Source organism: Pseudorca crassidens, chromosome 15 (genome assembly GCF_039906515.1).
Source record: "Pseudorca crassidens isolate mPseCra1 chromosome 15, mPseCra1.hap1, whole genome shotgun sequence".
Lineage (NCBI taxonomy): Eukaryota > Metazoa > Chordata > Mammalia > Artiodactyla > Delphinidae > Pseudorca > Pseudorca crassidens.
Window position 1 is genome coordinate 16,215,557 of NC_090310.1, and position 18,821 is coordinate 16,234,377.

The 18,821-nt window shown below is 51.7% G+C and overlaps 1 protein-coding gene and 1 long non-coding RNA gene across 2 annotated transcripts; one reads left to right on the forward strand and one right to left on the reverse strand.

Moving 5' to 3' along the window:
- Positions 1–45: 45 nt before the first annotated feature.
- Positions 46–6,427, reverse strand: TLCD3B (TLC domain containing 3B). The gene is made up of 5 exons (XM_067706203.1): positions 5,803–6,427; positions 4,867–4,950; positions 1,993–2,227; positions 1,468–1,563; positions 46–1,154 (listed from the first exon to the last, which is right to left on the reverse strand). Exons 1-5 carry the CDS (start codon positions 5,925–5,927, stop codon positions 867–869), a joined length of 828 nt encoding a protein of 275 aa, XP_067562304.1. The 5' UTR covers positions 5,928–6,427; the 3' UTR covers positions 46–866.
- Positions 6,418–10,271, forward strand: LOC137206957 (uncharacterized). The gene is made up of 3 exons (XR_010934877.1): positions 6,418–6,689; positions 7,480–7,626; positions 9,228–10,271. It is a non-coding gene; the product is annotated as an uncharacterized lncRNA (long non-coding RNA).
- Positions 10,272–18,821: the final 8,550 nt, after the last annotated feature.

Genomic DNA, 18,821 nt, shown 5'->3' on the forward strand with positions numbered 1-18,821 from the left:
CTGCTCCCTTCCCAGCCCCAAAGAACTGGGTGACGAGGGCCTTGGTGGCGTTCACGCAGATCGTCTTTATTAGCGGTCTGTAAAGCACCTCCCAGGGTCCCCCGACCCCAGACTGGAGGAAGCCTTGAGAGGTCTGTAGCACCAGGGACATGCCAGGGCCCGAGGGCAAGATGTGCAGCCTAATGGGGAAGGGACCAGGCGGCCCCCCACCTGCCCCCGGGGTTGCTCAGCACTGGGAAGGCTGGGGGGTAGCAACCACCTCCCTCCCCCGACACCCACAAACGAGTTTGCATTTGGACGAATTAATAAAATAAATAAGATTCCTCAGGTTGGCCTCCCCTGGAGAGGAGCAGTGGGGACAGCCAGCCCTGAGCGAGCCCACGGGCATTAGATAGGGTGTCCCCTCCCTCCCAGGTGACAGGGAGTTGAGAGGAGTTTGCAGCAGGGGGGCTGGCATGGCCTTGGCAGCAGGGCCTCCCCGACAATTCTGTGAGTCCTGGTCCCCTCAGGCTCCCCACAGCCTTGAGCCCTAAGCGGTTGGGAAGGGGTGCGTCTTCTTCCTCTTCCTTCGCTTCTCCAGGGCCCAGGGGAGGTGATGGAGACAGAGGCTAGGCAGGAGGGGGTCGACCCTCGCTCGGTTCAGGCACTGTAGGGAGAGGTCCCCTCTCCCTGCCTTCCAACTCACCTGGTCCCAGCCCTCAGCCCCTGAGGGGACATGTCCCCACCCCTTCGGAGTCCATCTGTCTGTTCCCGGGGGCTGTCAGGGCAAGAGGCCACTGGCTCCTCCCCCCACCCAGCAGCCCCAGAGCCCTGTCCCCACGGCGTAGGGGTGGGGTGGGGAGGGCCCCCGGCCCCCGGCCCCACCCTCAGTCCTGGGTCTGACAGGGGGAGGGCGGCCGGGAGCCCCGGGGCCGGAAGAGGCGGCAGGCCCCGCGGCAGATGAGGAAGAACCAGTAGAGCTGCGGGGCTAGGAGCAGCGCGGCGCCCAGGTTGACGTGGGCCGGGATGGCGAGCGGCACGGCGAGCAGGGGCAGGCCCGCGTGCCGCCCGTAGGCCCAGTACAGGTAGGGGAAGAGCAGCACCCGGCAGCAGAGGAAGCTGAGCAGCATCAGGGCCCCGTTCACCTTGTGCAGCAGCGTGTGCTGCTGCTTGTACTGCGGGCGGGGCGGGCAGACAGGGGCGGGGTGAGGGGCGGGGCGCCTCCGGCCACGCCCCCGGCTCAGCCCCCGGGCCACCTCCCCCCTCGGCCCACCTCCCTGCCTCGCCTTCCTCGGACAGGGGCCAGGTTAGGGGCCCCAGGCCCCGCTCCCCTCCACCCGCCCCCCTCCGCCCTGACGCCTCCCCTATACCCCGCCTTATAGCCCCGACTCTTCACCTGTCCTTTAAAGCATCTCCAATCGGTCCCTAAAAGTGCCCGCCCTTCCCCGGTCCTCCTGTCACGCTCAGAACCCCCAGCGCCCCTCTCACCTGGATGAGGATCTTGCCAAGGCAGACGAAGGGGGTACTGACCTCTGCCATCAGCAAGCAGCCTAGAAAGAAATCTCCCTTGCCTTGACGCCACACCTGAGAGGAGAGGAAGGAAACCGCCTGCCCTGAGCCTGGGTTCCTGGGCAGCACCTGCCCCCCCACCCCCGTCACTTTTGGGGATGCTTCACTCTGAAAGTCTGAGCACAGGTGAACAGTAGCTGAGCTGGGAGCACTAACTCACCGTATCCCTCCAACCATCCTGCAGGTGAGATGGTATTCCTGATACTACAGATGAGAAACTGAGTCTCAGAGGCAGTGGTGTGTAACCACAGCTCCAAAGCACCACAGCTGGGTGCGATCCACCCTCTTGCTGTTTGGGGCTGGGCTGGAGCTCATTAACCCCTCCATGGGGCCCTCCATCCTGGGCCTGCCCTGCTGCTGGGACCTGGACCCAGGGCTTCCTAGGCTCCTGCAGTGCTGGCATGAGCAGGACACGGGGCCCTGGCTCTCAGCGGCCCCACTCACCACGGACAGTGGGAAGCACACGAGCACCATGACAGCATGGTGGAGGACCATGAGGAACTCCTTGTGCAGGTAGCCGCGTGCCGCGGCCCAGGTGCTGCCCGGGGCTCTGGTCCCCGCTTCGTCCCCTCCGTGCCCCTTGACCTGGTGCTTGTGCCAGTGACAGAGGAACATGGCGTAGATGTCATAGATGAAGTAGGGCACCGCAAATTGCGTGTAGGCAGAGGAAAGCCAGTGTCTGTCGGGCAGAGAGAAAGGGGGGTCAAGGAGGAAAGGGGATGGGCAGGGCAGTTGCCAGGTGCCGGGGTCCATGCTGGACGCATCACGGGAGTCAGATCTCAGGTGATATTCGTAACAACGCTGAGACGGAAGTGGACTCTCAAGTTACAAGGGTAGAGGGTGAAAAACTTGCCCAAGGTCACACTATCACACAGCTGGTAAGTAGTAGGGCTGGGATTCAAACACCGACTGACCTGAGGACCCACCCAGGATTCATATTCATTCATTCACATTCTCCCTCTCTCTCTCTTTCTCTCTCTCTCTCTCTCTCTCTGTGCAATATGGTGGGAGAAAAAGGAAGAGAGACCAGAAGACAGCCACAGACCTGAGGGCCGAGATAGAGTGAGAAAACAAGCCAGACCAGATCTGAGAAACAGCTGAGATCAGGACGAATTACAGCAGAAGAGTAATTCTGGGAGTGGTGGGGAGAGAGCATATTGGCTGACATCAATTGACTGCTTATTACATGCGGGCACTATTCTAATATTCTAAATCTTTTACATGCACAAACGTATTTACTCCCCACAGAAAGCCTATAAAAAGTAGGTATGGTTGTCACCCCATTTTACAGGTGAGAGAGGCTAGGTAACCTGACCAAGGGATCAACATGAGAAGTCTGGCTCCACAGCTCTCCCTCTCAGCCCTGCTGTCCCCTAGAAGATTCGAGACAGGGGTCCCAGACAGGCCGCACTGGGGAGTTGGTGGTGCTGTCAGCGGTGTTTGCTCTGCTTGAATGTGGCCCCATCTCTTGTTTTTTCAGGTACAGCCAAGCATTATGGAGAAAACGCTGAGCAAAAGGAGTCAAGAGCAGAGAAAGTTCCAGGCACTTAGTGAGTAAACAAAAATGAAAAGTGCATGAATACGCAACATTGCATTTTTCTTCTCGAGTCAGCACTTGAAGCACCTTCTCTTGAATCTGTAGTCCTGTGACAGGTCCGAGGTGGGGTGGGAGGTCGAAGAGGCAGGCCCAGGGGAACTCGCCCAGCTCGGTGGAGGGATGAAAGCAAAGTCAGCCAGAAGGGACGCAAATATGAGGACAAAATAAGAGCAGCTGCTGAAGGGAGAAGTGGAGTGAGACCTGAGGGCAGGGCAGCTGAGGACCAGGGGTGAGATGGAAACAGAAGGTGAACCCTGGGGAAGGCTGGTCTGGAAGGGGACAGGCAGCCCACTCTAGCAGGGATGATTTCAGGAAAAGAGAAGCAGAGACCCATGCTGGAGTGTGTGACCAAGAGGGAGAGAGAGAGGAGAGGAGGCAGTGGCCCAGGTTAGAGACGAAGGGCAGGAAGGTGGAAAGGGGTCCCACTGGCCCAAGAGAAGTTAGAGCAGAGAGTGGCCTGGAGAGTCAGTCACAGCAGACACGGTGACACCACTAGCTTGTGGGGCTCCAGGACCTCCAGGCCCTGGGCTCCAGTGTGCAGGGTTAAACCCATTCCCACCCTCTTCAGCAATTAGGTGCTCAGAGGTAGGAACAGCTGTTGCCCCTGGATTAACCCTGATCCTTCCCACCCACCTGAGGATTAAGCGGGGAGGGACAAGAACAGACTGGGTGGGGCGGGGGAGAAAATGTAAGAACTGAAAAGTGACCTCTGTAAGAAGGCGAGAGAAGGGAATGTGTGGGGATCCAGGCTCATCTTGGACCCAGGGGTGGGAATGGGGGGAGAGGACAAGAGGAAGCCAAGTCCCCGGGGTGGGGGTCTGAAGAAAGAGTTTAGCATCCACTCTGTGTGGCCAGAAGTGCTCTAGGCGTTAGACACACACAAGTCAATTCCTCCTCGCAGCAGCCCTTCCAGGGAGGGATGGACCTCAGTCCACAGATGAAGGAACTCGAGGGAGACAGGGAATGTCTCTAGGTTGGGGCATCCAGACAATGTCCCTGGGGCTCAGCGCCACCAGAGGAGGGAACAGGACCAGAAGTTAAGCGTGGGGCGTCATCAGCACCCTCACCGGCAACTGTGCGGCGGCGGCCCGTGGGTCAACTAGAGCTGCCCGTCAGCACCACGGACAGGGCCCCTCTCCTCCCTCCTCCTGCTCTACCTCTCAGGCCTGGGGTTTTGGCAAGCGCCAGGCACTGCAGCAGCTCCCAGTGCCAAATTTTGGCCTCTTCACCCTCCACTCCCCACCCCACTGCCTAACCACTGGTGGCCTTGTTTGTGTCATCTGTCCCTCTCATGCACAGAGCTGGGGCTGGACACCTGGATTCTGGGGGGAGGGGAGGGGTGAGCCCGACATGAGTAGAGAAGCACCCCAGTTGGGTGCTGATTGGAAATGGGGTCCGAGGGGTGAAAGGGTGGGAGGAGGTACGGGAGGAAACAACCTTCAGAACCTACTATGATCCGAGAGGCCGGGAAGCCTAGGAGCTGCTTTGAGAATACTTTTTGCTCCCCGCTCCCTCTCCTCCTGGTTCTGACCTTTAAGGACAGGATGTGGATAAATTTATCCCTGGGTGTTGAGTTGCAGCTACTGCAGTTGACTTGCTCAGGCTCAAGTTAAGGGCTTGGGGACCACTGAAGGAGCCCCCTAGATGACCTGGGGTACTCAGGGGTCACACACACACACAGGCTACTGGAACGGGGGCTAAGGTGGTCTCATGGCACTTACTGGTCATCTATGATGTGCTTGCAGGAGGTGGAGACGATGTAGCCAGCTGTGGAGGCCATGACGGCTTGGACAGAGGACACTAGCCTAGGGAGGAAGAGGGAGCAGCAGTAGAGGCAGGAGATGCGCCCCTCGGTTCCTCCTCCTTACTGACCAGTTTCTGCACTTCTTGGGTGCTCCCTGCCCATCTTTCCCCAAGGCTGCCTTGCCCGGGACTCAGCCACACCACCTCAGGCTCCTGGACTGGCCCGGCTGCTACTCCTCGGTTCACCCATTCCTCACTGGACACTGAGTTGCCTTCCTCCAGGAGGACACCAGGGAGGTCATCGTGAGGTGAGAAGCTGCTGAGCACGAGTGGCTGATGACAAGGTGTCCCTTCCAGGGAAGTGGGGGGGCACAGCACAGGATGGCAGGGGGAAGCCCACGGGCCTGTTCTGGCACCGTCAGCTGCCCAGTCATGGTGCCAGTTATCCCATGGCCCCTCGGTTGCCTCTGATTCCCCCTGGTCACTTTCCCGCTCTCTCATTGCGTGCCACCACGCTCCCCTCTCCAACTCTGGCCCGGATTCCAGGGTGTGCAGAGTTCCACTGTTCACTCCTCTGTCCCTCATTCCCCCAAACACATGCCCCGAATAATACACAGCTCTGTGCCCCTTGCCTTGCTCTCTAATATCCTATAGGGATGTTTTAGTCACAGGCCGGACCTGTTTTGGAGGGTGGGAGGGTGAATGGGAAAGGGAGGGAGAGCAGTCTGAATACTAGTAGACCAGATGGCTGGGCTTGGATGCGGTCTCCCGGGACAGCGAGTAAGGCAGCGAGGAGAGAGGGAAGCTTGGAGGTAGAGCCCACCGACCACTTCAGGAGCCCCCAGTCCCCACCGGGCCAAGGGTCCATTCCATCCCCATAGAGCCTGGGGCGGCGGGGAAGGGATGCAGTTTACCTGGCTGAGACAATGACCGCGTCGGCCTCCCCCCAGCGCAGCTGGGGCAGCCGCTGGAGCGTGTTCTTGGAGAGCAGGAAGAGTCCGGGGAACACCACCCCTCCAGCCACCATTGGGGTCAGCATGGTGCTCAGGCCTCGGGCAGGGAGCCGAGCGAGCGGCCGAGAAGGGACAGGGAGGCCGAGCTGAAGGGAGTTAGAGGTGGAGAAGGGACGCCAAGCCGGGGAAGGAGAGAGAGAAAGAGAAAGGGGCACAAAGGGGACAGGGCAGGGACGGGATGGGGCTGTCGAGTCAGACCAGAGGACCCGAGAAAGGGAGTTAGATGAGACTGGGGAAATGGGGAGAGACCGGGGACAGGGAGGACCCGAGAAAGGGAGCAGGAGAAAGCCAGCCAGAGGGTTGGGAGAGAGCCGAGGAGGGGAGGACCGGGTGAGAGGACAGAGGGAGGGGGTACAGGACGAGGAGGATGCGGATGGGGGAGGGGAGGGAGAGAGGCAGGTGGGGGGGGGCTTACGTGGAGAGGCTGGGAGGGCCCGAGGAGGCGGGGTGGGAGGTGGGGGGTGGGACTGTGGTGCCAGCTCTGAAAGGGAGGGAGGGGAGACAGAGGAGCAGCCGGGCAAGTGGTCAGCGGTCAGCACGGCTCTCCCGCCTCTCGCTGCCGCCACAGTCCCCGCGGCCCGGCCGGGAGGCTGTACGGGGCATTATGGAGAGTTCGTGCCCAGCCCCCTGCCCCCTCGGTGGGGAGGGGGAGGGGGACGGGAAGTCGCCGGCTCGGGGAGGGCGGGGGAGGGGGAGGGAAATGATGGCACCGACCAGACACCAAGAAACCGGACCTGCAGCAGCATCTCCCCATGCAGCTCTGAACCACAGCGGCGGCTGCGACAGAGGTGGGGGGAAGCGGAGAAAGAGGGAGGGGGAGGCCCTTAAAGAGACAGCCGCTGCGGCAGGCACAGGGGCCTGCCTGGGAGGGTCGGCCTGGGAGGGCCAGGGGAGGGTCGTCTCTCCTCTTGGGGAGGGAGGTGGCCTGGGGCTCCTTGGCCAGCTGGGAGGAGGCCCTGGGCCCCCAGATGGGCCTGACCCCGTTTCCCACCAGTACTTTGCAAATGCCTGCCATTTCCTCCTCTGCCGAGGCATCTCAACATGTGTCCCTCAGCGGCCTCGGGGTCCCAGCTTAGGGGCACCCACCCCGGCAGAGAGAAAGAGGATTCCCTGGGGGGGGGAGCGGGAGAAGTTGGTGCATCTTGCTGTCTCTGAAGGATGAGTTTAAGGAACAGATGGGAATAAAAACACCTCAACACAGTATCCTTTGGGCTCAGAGACCCCCACGTCCCTCACCCCAATGGGAGGGAGGGAAACTCTGAGGTATATATACATGAGGTGCCTCTGGTCCCAACGCCGCCGCAAGACTGTCCTATGATCTCCTCTAACTATTGTAACAGCACTGAGGTAACGACATGTGTCCCCTTTTTACAGGTCAAGAAATGGTCCCGAGGCCTTCAGTGACCCTCCCCAAGGTCACATAATTCAGAAAACGCGAGAGACCACTCATACTAGGCGGCAGGGTTTGAAGAGGGTGGGGAAGTGCTGCTTCTCTGAAAACCCACTTCAATCCCGATGACGCCCCTGCCCGTGTCCTTCAGGCCTCCCCTAAGCCCTGGTCACTCTCTTTTTCTTCAGGTTTATTATGCTCCTGGCTCCCCTTCCTCTGCAACTTCACAGCCCAGTTTCCATGTGGGAAAGGACCCTGGGGATTGGCTGATTCAAGCCCCTCATTCCACTGCAAGGAAACCAAGGCCCAGTGACTTGACCAGAGTCCCACTGCAGGTCAGAAGCCCCACCAGAACCACACTGGCCTCTGAGCTGCTTCTCACCCTTTCATGCTGCCTCCCTGGAATTTGGCCTTCTCGTCCTGAAACCAACTGCCCTGTAGACTTCTGCATGACGTGGGGCCCTGCTACCCAAACCATACTTTGGTTTTCAAGCCTGTCTTAAGATACGCCTCAATAGTAACGCTACGATTTGCCTTTGCCTGTCCAAAGCCCATGCCATCACCTCCCCAAAGGACTGGGATTTGCAATTTTGTGCTGCCCTCTAGTGTCGTACTGCGGGAACAGACCCTGGCCTTAGGCAGCAAGAGTGAGGGACAATTTTAGAGACAATAGTGGACCTAGCTTCCTGACCTCAGCGCTTCACTTAAGGGGAAAAGGGACCCAACTTCCTGAGTGTTTACTATGTGCTGGGGACGGGGTGCGGTGGTTTATCTCATTCTTATTTAATCTTCCCAGATGGTAGTATCTTTGTTTTATAGACAGGAACCTGAGGCTTAGAGATTCAAAAAAAAAAAAATAGACAGAAAACCTGCCCAAGATAACCTAGCTATGAGAATTGGCAAAGCTGGCTTTCAAACCCATGTTTGCATAGCTCCAGAGCCAAAGGTGAGCAAGGCCGCAGGGTGGTGCTGAGCTGTGGGGAGGGCCACAGACCTGGTGAAGGAGCTGTGGCTTCATTTTGGATAGTGGGCATTAAAGCAGATAGAGATGGGTTTTTTGTCTTCCAGACACCCAAGTAAGTTCTGCCTTCTGCCGGCTCCCTCTCCTCCCTAAGGTTCACAGTTATGTTACTAATCGTTGTCAAATAGGCCATAGATTTGCAGCACAAGGGCCCAGGCCAGTCCATAAACATGTTTCGTTTGGCCAGTATGGTGTTGCCAGTATAGTATTTTCTTAAATTCTAAGTTATGTGTCAGTGTTTAAAAATTAGATTTCACATAAAAGCTCAACTTCTTTTAAGAAAAAAATCAGAAGGTCAGACAACATTGGGCCCACACTCTTAACTCCATGATGTCTGGCTGGAGCCGAGCAGCTGCTGCCCCCACTGGATGGCAAGAAAGTAGTCTTCCAGCTCACACAGTCCCCACAGAGCCAACATCCCTTGTGTCACTTGCGGGAGTTTGCAACCCCTATTTTATTTTATTTTATTTTGGCCACATGGTTTGTGGGATCTTAGTTCTCCGACCAGGGATTGAACCCGGGCCCCTGGCAGTGAGAGCACGGAGTCCTAACCGCTGGACTGCCAAGGAATTCCCTACCCCTATTCTACAGACGTGAATTCACCTGACCCTCACACAACATCTCCACGAAGAATGGAAGGTGAGTATTCTTATTAAACCCATGGGGTTTACATGGGGGCTCTGAAGTTCAGAGAGGTTAAATGACTTGCAAGAGATCCCACAGCCAGTGTCTTTTGATTCTGTATCTCCCACCCACCCACGCTCACATACACACATAGTCTGCTTCTGCTCTTATCACTAGCTCTTCCTGAAAGTAGGAGATCAACTCCACCAGCCCTGGCCCCAGGAAGGATGCCCTCACCCTGTCCTCTTACTTGGATGCCACCAGAACTGCCTCTGGTCTCTCCATCCGCAGGCTGGAGTGATTCTGCAGACCCCAGCAGAGGAGAGCAAAGCTCAGCGGGAAGAAGATGCAGCCCAGTACAAAGAGCAGGGTCATGCCTGTCTGGGGTAGAGAAGGTGAGAAAAGATGGCTGTGAGAACACCTCAACACAGTGTCCCTCAGACCCTCCCTTCACCCCAAAAACTCAAGGCCTATGGGATCCATCTTTCATAACTATCAAAAGCCATCAGGCGTAGCTCTTCCCCAATCTCTTCGAGATCCTTAATGCACTTTAAATATGCCTCATCCAGAGCAATTGGACATCCTAATTTTTGGTTATCAATCCATTTCCTACACTTTTATTCATTTCCTCTGTAGTTCCTGAAGCTGGCCTACACCTCCCAGTCCATCTCACACCTTAAAATTCCCTCTTTCTTTTTCAGCTCTTAAGTATGTGCCTGCTCTTTCTTAACTCACCCCATCCCATCCTCTGTCCCCCCACCCCAAGCTTTTTGTGTCACCTCTCCCCTCTCCTAGGTCCTCACCTCGGAGGGGCAAGGTGGAGGCTAGAGAGGGAGGCTGGTGGTTCTCATCAGTGCCCAGAACTCAGAAAAAAAGGAAGGAGGGGTGTTCAAATTGTAAAGATAACTGAAATTTTAAAAATAATATTTCTTTAAAAAGAAAAAGAAAACTCAAGGCATTATCCCATTAAAGAAACAAACAAAACATGGGAAAACCTTTGAAAACATATATATTTACATATATGTTATTTTTGTCTGGAAAAGCCTCCCCTCCCATCCACTCCAGGGAGGGGAGGTGTGAGGAAAGCCCAGGAGAGACGTAGGGAGTCAGGGCCTGCCATCCTGCACCCCTTAAGCAGCTTTGAGGGGACCTTCTCAGGATACAAGGAAAGCGTCAAACTGCAAGGGCATGAGGCGGAGGCAGCTCTACAGAGGCAGTTGGAGGGGGCAGGAACATCACCTTCCTATTGGTGGAATGGTGGACGGTTTGGAATATGCCGTCTTCCCATTGGCCCACTTCTTGACAACGTGTGCTCTATCATATGCTTCCTGGAGAGTGCCTGCTGGGGTGGGGGGCGGGGGGGGGGCATTGGGGGGGGTAACCTTCTAACACAGAATTGACTAATTAGCTTTCGTTGATGGCTTGAAGCACAGCTAGGATTCAGGGGTGGAGCTGAAAGAGGGGACCGGATGAGGAGGTGGGGGAAATGAGAGCAGCCTAAGCAGTCATTGCTTTAAAAGGCAGTACAGGGTAATAGTTAAGATGGCAGTTCCTAGGGTGGGACCATCTGGACTTCAAATTCAGACTCCACGGATAATAAAAGAAACATACTGTATGGCTCCATTTGGACGACGTTCAAAACAGGCAAAATATCTCCTGTGAAAAATCGGAACAGCATTTAACTTGGGGGAGGTATTGACGGAGAGGACACCCCAGGGAGCCTTCTGAGGGGTTGGGAATGCCCTTATATGGATCGTGGGCATTTACACAGGTACGCATCCTCAAGGCATACTCTTCTAATGTGTGGAAGTGCGGAGTCTTAACCACTGGACCGCTAGGGGATGCCCTGGAATTTTTAAAATGCTAAACCATCTTAGGCTCTTCCATTCCCTGAGCGATAGTTGGCCAGTCTCTGTGGGCCTCAATTCTTTCATCTGTGAAGTTGGGATAATAATAATGCCAGCTCATTAAATGCTAACTATATAGCATTTACTATGGGCCAGACACTGATACGAGTGCTTAAAAATATCAAGTCATTTCCTCACAACAACTTTGTTAATGGGGATTATTATTGTACCCATTTTACAGATGAGAAAACAGAGGCACGGAGAGGTTTGGTACCTTGTCCAAGGTTACACAGTCAGGGAGTTAATGAGGTGGGATTTTTTTCAACCCTATTTTCTGACTGTATTGGTCTCTCTAATATTAAACAGATATAGAAAACTCGTAAACTCATTTCCTAAAGAAACTGAATGGTTAAGAAAAAAAAAGAAACAAAACATTATTGACTACAATTTAGACACGTCAGTGACATTTTCAGAGCTTATCTCTGTTAACTGTTTTACTTGTTTCCTCCATTTTCTCCCCTCTGGATAGGCCTTTGAAAATTAAATTCAAGGTTAAATCAAGAGCGAGATAAGACTGTTGAAGATGAGGACTCTGGTTGCCTAACCGGTATCATCCTTATCACCTTCTTTATTTTGGTGGAGACTGAAATGTGCCTACTTAAAAAACTATATTTCCCAGCCTCCCTGGTAGTTAGAGGTCTGGCCAAGGTGATGTAAGCCGAAGACTTTATGTGGGGTTATGAGGAAAGCACCTTTTTAAAAGGCAGACAATGCAGTCAGAAAGAAAGAACTATAGGCAGCCCTTAAACATGTGAAAAGATACTGAACTGAGGTTTGAAACTAGGCAGCCTGACTGGAGTCTGCCCTGTTACCTTCTCTACTCCTGTGTAAGCTCATTTAGAGGATGAAATAGAGATAACATGGATAAACTTCTTCACACAGCGTTCAGGGCCTGTTAGCTGCTATTATCATGAGCACCTGCAGTATACAAGGCACTAAAATACTAATATACTTTCTCTACCTTCTCTCATTTAAGCACCACAACAACCTTACAAATAACTTCCTCATTTATAGCTGAGAAGACTGAGGATCAGAGAAATTAAATGACTTGTCCTGGGATTGCAGAGTAAATGGCAGAGCTAGGACTCAGACTCCGTCAACATGACTGCTGCCTTTCACATCGGGAGCAGAGGAGGGGAGGAAGAGGGAGGAAGAGGGAGGAATCTAAGAGGGGAGGTCCCTCTGGTGCTGAGGGCCAGTCATTTTCCTCCGTAGCTGTGGCTTACCCTGGAACAGAGAATGAGGAAGGGAAGAGTCCTTGGCCATGAGCTGGTAAAGGTCAGGCCCTAGTTTTACTGGAATCTGGACACTGTCTTCTACATTTCTTTATTTCCTTATCAGGTTCTTCCTGTTCAGAGTAAAATAGTTCGAGGCTGCATGGGCTTGTCTGAGAGATAAATAATGAGGGGAGAAAAGGAAAATTGTGGTTTAGAGGAATGGCTTGCACCATTTTTTTTACAGTGAGCCTCAAGAGAGACTTTTATTTCATGACTCAGCACCGGCAGGCACATGCCAAACTGAACTGAAACTTTCTCAGGATACTTTCTGATCCTGATTATGTGTAGCGCACGCCGTACTATATCATTGTTCCCCTTTATCATTTTTCCTCCCCAAATGCTTATCATGACCCATTAAGCCGATTTCATAATCCACTTATGAGTAACAACCCAAGTTGGAAAAATCTTGGTTAAGAGCAGTATTTCTCAACTCTCAACTTCTTTTTAACTATTGCTCCCCAAGCCTTTTTTAGACATTTTGTTTCTAATCACCATTTCTCATGAACTTATATACTATATGTCTGTGCTTTGTATATCTAAAAGATATTTTTCACCCGCCGAGAACCAATTTCTGCCCTCTTGGGGGGTGGGGGGTGCTATTTCCCCTGTTGAGAACGCACTGGAGACATCCATACCAACTCGTTTTCTGAGCCACCTTTACACACAGCATCCCAACATCCAATGAAATAGTATTAGTCCCATTCTGCAATGAATAAGCTGAGGCTGAGAGGTTATATTAATTCTGAAGATTGAAATGGCTGGTAAATGGATTGGGAATCCAGAGACCTACCAGATCCTAGCTCAGCTGCTTAATTATCTTCTCCAAAGTTTCGTTCCCTCACATGGAAAATGGCGGAATTGGTCCAAAGAAGTGTTCTCTAAACCTCAGGGGTTTTTTCCCCCCTATTTGAGCTAATAATAGGAGACATTTTTACAGCATATACTAGGTGTCAGGCACCAGTCTACCCTTTTCACATATATTAATTAATGTAAGCCTCACAATAACCCAAGAGGGAGATGCTATTATTACTTTCTCTTTCCGGTTGAGGGAATTGAGGCACAGAGAGGTTGTGTGACTTGCCCAAGGTCATACGGGTAGTAAGTAGCAGAGCTGGGATTTGAACCTAATAATATGAGTTCCAGAGTACCTGCTTTTAACCATGTACGTTAAAAGGAAACTTTTTATCAGTAAACAGAAAATAGAAAACCAGTATTATTTGTTGTAAATAGAAGGTAACAAAAAATAAAATGAAAAAAAACACTTGTTCTTACATTCTCACTAGATATTAGCACGTGCTCAGAATTCTGAGCTGGAGGCCGCCCTCTCTCTCTTTGTTAAAGACAAGAGAAGCATGGATAGAGAGGTGTCAAAGGGCTTCTGGCAGCGCAATGAGACTTTGTCCTGGAATAATCAGAAGCGTTGAAAGGGAATTGGAAAGAGAATGGCTTTCAGAGGTGTGTGTGTGTGTGTGTGTGTGCGCGCGCGCGCGCCCAGGGGCGCGCGGGCGCAGCGCTTTCTTGCTTAATGGCTGTACCACCTGAAATAAACCCAAAATGGGATGCATTCCACACACCGTGGTCCCTTGTCTGGGCGTTCCAGGAGGGTCTGAACATCCCGCGGAGGAAGGGATATGCCAGCCAGTTCTGGCGTGTGAGTGCAGCCCCTGGCTACACGCGCCTCTGGAAGGCAGCAGGCAGCGCCCGCGTGGAGACGGGCAGCGTGGGGTGGCGCTGCCCCAGTGCCCGTCCAAGCTCCCACGACTTCGGCCGCCGCTTTCCCGCTCCAGCCTGGCTTCCCAGGTGGGTCTCTCACCCCCAAGTGGACCTCACAGACCTGTCACACAATTCACCCCGGGCCTGGAGTTTACCGTTTCCTGCTCCTTCAGCCTCCGTTAGGTCCAAATGCTATCTTGCGCATCCTCTTTACCTGTGTGCCGTGCCGCCGCGGCCCTGCGGAGGTGTGCAGGTGTGATATCATCGAAGCCTGTGAATAAGTAAACGATAAACAGCCAGAAGTGGCCTGTTTCCCACATGATACCCAGGGAAGGGTCCAATTCCCCCTCCCCGTGCTCTGGGGTGTGTCCTGGACAGTGCGCCAGATCATTTATTATTTAGTGTTAGGTTCCAGGCAAGTTCAGTCGCACCCTTCATCTCTACAATAGAAAAGGCCGCCGAGGGGGCACAACAGGTGAGTTGGAGTGAGAAAACTAAGCGTCCAGACCCTTTTTCTCCCATACGTTGTCTGTGTGACCTTGATCAAGTGTCAGAACTTCTCTGAGCCTCAGCTGAATACACACAAAGTCCCATTGCCTGGACTTAAATCTTAGTTCCGTTACTCATTAGCCAGAAGAATTTGTGCTAGTGATTTAACTCCTCTGAGCCTCAGGCTACTTATCTATAAAATAGGGACAAGAGCAGTACCTCTACATAGGACTGTGGGATGACTGAATGAGATGTATGTGAACACAGTTCCTATGTGGCACATTGTAAGTATTCATTGTGACAGTCATTAATAGTTCTTGTTGTTCTATTTTTTATTTTTTTTTAATATTTATTTATTTGTCTGCACTGGGTCTTAGTTGCAGCTCATGGGATCTTCATTGTGGCATGTGGGCTCTTTAGCTGCAGCATGCAGGATCTTTAGCTGCAGTATGCAAACTCTTAGTTGTGGCATATGGCATCTAGTTCCCTGACCAGGGATCAAACCCGGACCCCCTGCATTGGGAGAGTGGAGTCAGCCACTGGACCACCAGGGACGTCCCACGTTGTTCTATTTTTTAATGACCCCCGTTCTGTGCCAGCAGCTCTGCATACATTTCCTCTAATCATCACAACGAGCCCTGCCAGTCTCTTATGTAATCCCTACTTTCCAGGTGAAGACTGAGGGTCAGGGAGGTCAACTGACTTGCCCAAGGTCACACAGACACATGGTGGCAGAACTAGAATTCAAACCTAGATCTTGCCTGGTTCTAAAATTCCTTCTCAACTAGGTCCTAATTCATTTCCATCTGTAAAGTGAAAATGATGGCTTCTGCCACTGAGGTCTACTGTTAGGATGAAATAAGATAAAGTCTGTGCACTGATGAAAGAAATTAAAGATGATACAAACAAATGGAGAGATATACCATGTTCTTGGATTGGAAGAGTCAACATTGTGAAAATGACTATACTACCCAAAGCAATCTACAGATTCAATGCAATCCTTATCAAACTACCAATGGCATTTTTCACAGAGCTAGAACAAAAAAATTCACAATTTGTATGGAAACACAAAAGACCCCAATAGCCAAAGCAATCTTGAGAAAGAAAAACGGAGCCGGGAATCAGGCTCCCTGACTTCAGACTATACTACAAAGCTACAGTAATCAAGACAGTATGGCACTGGCACAAAAACAGAAATATAGATCAATGGAACAAGATAGAAAGACCAGAGATAAAGCCATGCACATATGGTCACCTTATCTTTGATAAGGAGGCAAGAATATACAATAGAGAAAAGACAGCCTTTTCAATAAGTGGTGCTGGGAAAACTGGACAGCTACATGTAAAAGAAGGAAACTAGAACACTCCCTAACACCATACACACAAATAAACTCAAAATGGATTAAAGACCTAAATGTAAGGCCAGACACTATAAAACCCTTAGAGGAAAACATAGGCAGAACACTCTATGACATAAATCACAGCAAGGCCCTTTTTTGACCCACTTCCTAGAGAAATGGAAATAAAAGCAAAAATAAATGGGACCTAATGAAACTTAAAAGCTTTTGCACAGCAAAGGAAACCATAAGACGAAAAGACAACCCTCAGAATGGGAGAAAATATTTGCAAATGAAGCAACTGACAAAGGATTAATCTCCAAAATATACAAGCAGCTCATGCAGCTCAATATCAAAAAAACAAATTACCCAATCCAAAAATGGGCAGAAGACCTAAATAGACATTTCTCCAAAGAAGATATACAGATTGCCAACAAACACATGAAAGGATGCTCAACATCACTAATCATTAGAGAAATGCAAATCAAAACTACAATGAGCTATCACCTCACACTGGTCAGAATGGCCATATCAAAAAATCTACAAGCCATAAATGCTGGAGAGGGTGTGGAGAAAAGGGAACCCTCTTGCCCTGTTGGTGGGAATGTAAATTGATACAACCACTATGGAGAATAGTACGGAGGTTCCTTAAAAAACTAAAAATAGAACTACCATACGACCCAGCAATCCCACTACTGGGCATGTACCCTGAGAAAACCATAATTCAAAAAGAGTCATGTACCACAATGCTCATTGTAACACTATTTACAATAGCCAGGACAAGGAAGCAACCTAAGTGTCCATCGACAGATGAATGGATAAAGAAGATGTGGCACATATATACAACGGACTATTACTCAGTCATAAAAGGAAATGAAATTGAGTTATTTGCAGTGAAGTAGATGGACCTAGAGTCTGTCATACAGAGTGAAGTAAGTCAGAAAGAGAAAAACAAATACCGTATGCTAACACATACATATGGAATCCAAAAAAAAAAAAAAAAGTTCTGACGAACCTAGGGGCAGGACAGGAATAAAGATGCAGATGTAGAGAATGGACTTGAGGACACAGGGAGGGGGAAGGGGAAGCTGGGATGAAGTGAGAGAGTGGCATGGACATATATACACTACCAAATGTAAAATAGATAGCTAGTGGGAAGCAGCTGCATGGCACAGGGAGATCAGCTCGGTGCTTTGTGACCAACTAGAGGGGTGGGATAGGGAGGGTAAGAGGGAGACACAAGTGGGAGGAGATATGGGGATACATGTATATGTATAGCTGATTCACTTTGTTATAAAGCAAAAGCTAACACAACATTGTAGAGCAATTATACTCCAATAAAGATGTTTTAAAAAAAAAAAGATAAAGTCTGTGAAGAGGCTTCTGCTGATGCTCAGCTCAGCTCAGCTTCTTACTCCCCCGGGGATAAGAAGTAATTATCTAAGCCTAGGCCTTTCATTTTCATAATAAGGAGGCTGGTGAACCCCTCATTGTCTCTGGGAGGCAATATTATCTGATGTCCATAGGAGGGGGTTGAAAGTATCAGATCAAAATCAGAACTGCCAGGTTGCCTTCCCATATGCAAGCCCAGGTCTGCAGAGGTGTCTTTCATCTTCTTGGTTTTCTCTGCGTCTCAGGCCTCCCACCCACCCCATGACGATTAGGACATCATCTGTTACTCTCTTTCCCAGGGGCAGTGTAAAACTACAGGTGAGAATATCTAACATCGCCGGCTTTGAACTTTAGAAAAAGGGAGATCTTATGGCTATTCAGCTATTGTGAAGTCAGTTTCTCCCTGCCTCCAACAATTGGTGTGATGTGGGTAGAAGTGGGGCCCTGGCAAAGTGGGGCGCATACATCACCCCTCCTACTGGCTTGCCTTGCAGTGAGCAGACCTGGTGCCCTGTCCACCCTCCTGCATAATGTATGCACCCGTGGCAGGAACAGAATACCACCCGTGGTGAGTCTGGCCACTGCAGGCCCTGGACGTGTCCAGAGGTCTTGCCAAGGCTGATGTCTCTCCGTTGGCAGGAGCTGAAGAGAGGGAGGGGCCATGTGTCACTTGAAGCCTTTCCTGGGGCTGAGGTGGGAACTGGTTTCATCTTGGGTCTCAGCATTCTGCGAAGATAGGGGCAGACAACAGGACAGCCCTAAGCACGCAGTCTGACCCAGACTTCGACTCAACAGAGGTGTCACTGGGGACAGCTAGACTCCTGTTTTCTGGGCTTGAATCCCCCTCTGAGAGGGCTGGGGTGGCAGAGAAGGTGCCTGGGACCCTCTCAGTGTGGCTGAAGGGGAGAGGAGAGATTTGGGAACCAGGAACACAGACCTTGGCAATTTCTGTGGCTGCCTCATGGTGCAGAAAATCCCTGGGGCAGCAGCTGTGGCGAGGTACACTGGGGTGGAGAATGTGGACAGAAGCAGGTGTACAGTGCTGCTTTCAGGGGAACATGCCAGAATGCAGAAATCATGGATGAAGTCTGAGGCCTCTGTGGGGGAGGTGTGCTTACCTGAGTGTGCATGTGCGCGCGCGTGTGCGCGATCTTGTGTACAAGCGTGGGTGTGGAGAACCACACAGGTCAGGAATGAAAGTGGGAGGTAGGAGTGCCTTAAGAGCCAAGGGAACCAGGGGATCTAGATAACATTACTGCATTGGTTGGATTCTATTCATTCACAGAATCAGTAAGTACTTAGTGGAGGCCCCCTCAAGGCCAGGCTAATTGCTAGGGCTTGGGATATGGAGACGATTTAGACGCAGGCACTTGTGGTCTAATTGAGGAGCCAGTCAGTGAAATGGAGAATTTAACTACCTTGTGAGAAGTGCTAGAGCAGCTGTACGTATATGATGACCAAAGCAGTCACCTCTGCCTAAGGCAGGCAGGTGACTGAGCAAAACTGAGCAGTGGCTCAAAGGACGAGGAAGGTGTTGGTTGGGGTGGAGGCAGTGGGGAGAGATAGGGGAAGGGTGTTCTACGCAGAGGGAACAGCAGTTGTGAAACCCTATGCACTGGTTCAGGAACCTTGAACAGATCCTACGGTGGAAACTTGAATGAGTTGATGGGGCACAAAACGATCTTATCTGTATACATATTATCTGATCCTCTTCCCCCAGTGGAATATAAGCAACACGAGGGCAGGAAATTTGTCTGCCTTAGTCTCTGC

Bases quoted from the DNA above. Each gene is read 5' to 3' on its own strand.
- TLCD3B (XM_067706203.1), bottom strand. From the start codon at position 5,927: ATGCTGACCCCAATGGTGGCTGGAGGGGTGGTGTTCCCCGGACTCTTC. The intron at 4,951-5,802 runs GTAAACTGCATC...CTTCCTCCCTAG, and splicing joins GCGGTCATTGTCTCAGCCAG to GCTAGTGTCCTCTGTCCAAG. The intron at 1,155-1,467 runs GTGAGAGGGGCG...CCCCGCCCGCAG, and splicing joins TTGGCAAGATCCTCATCCAG to TACAAGCAGCAGCACACGCT.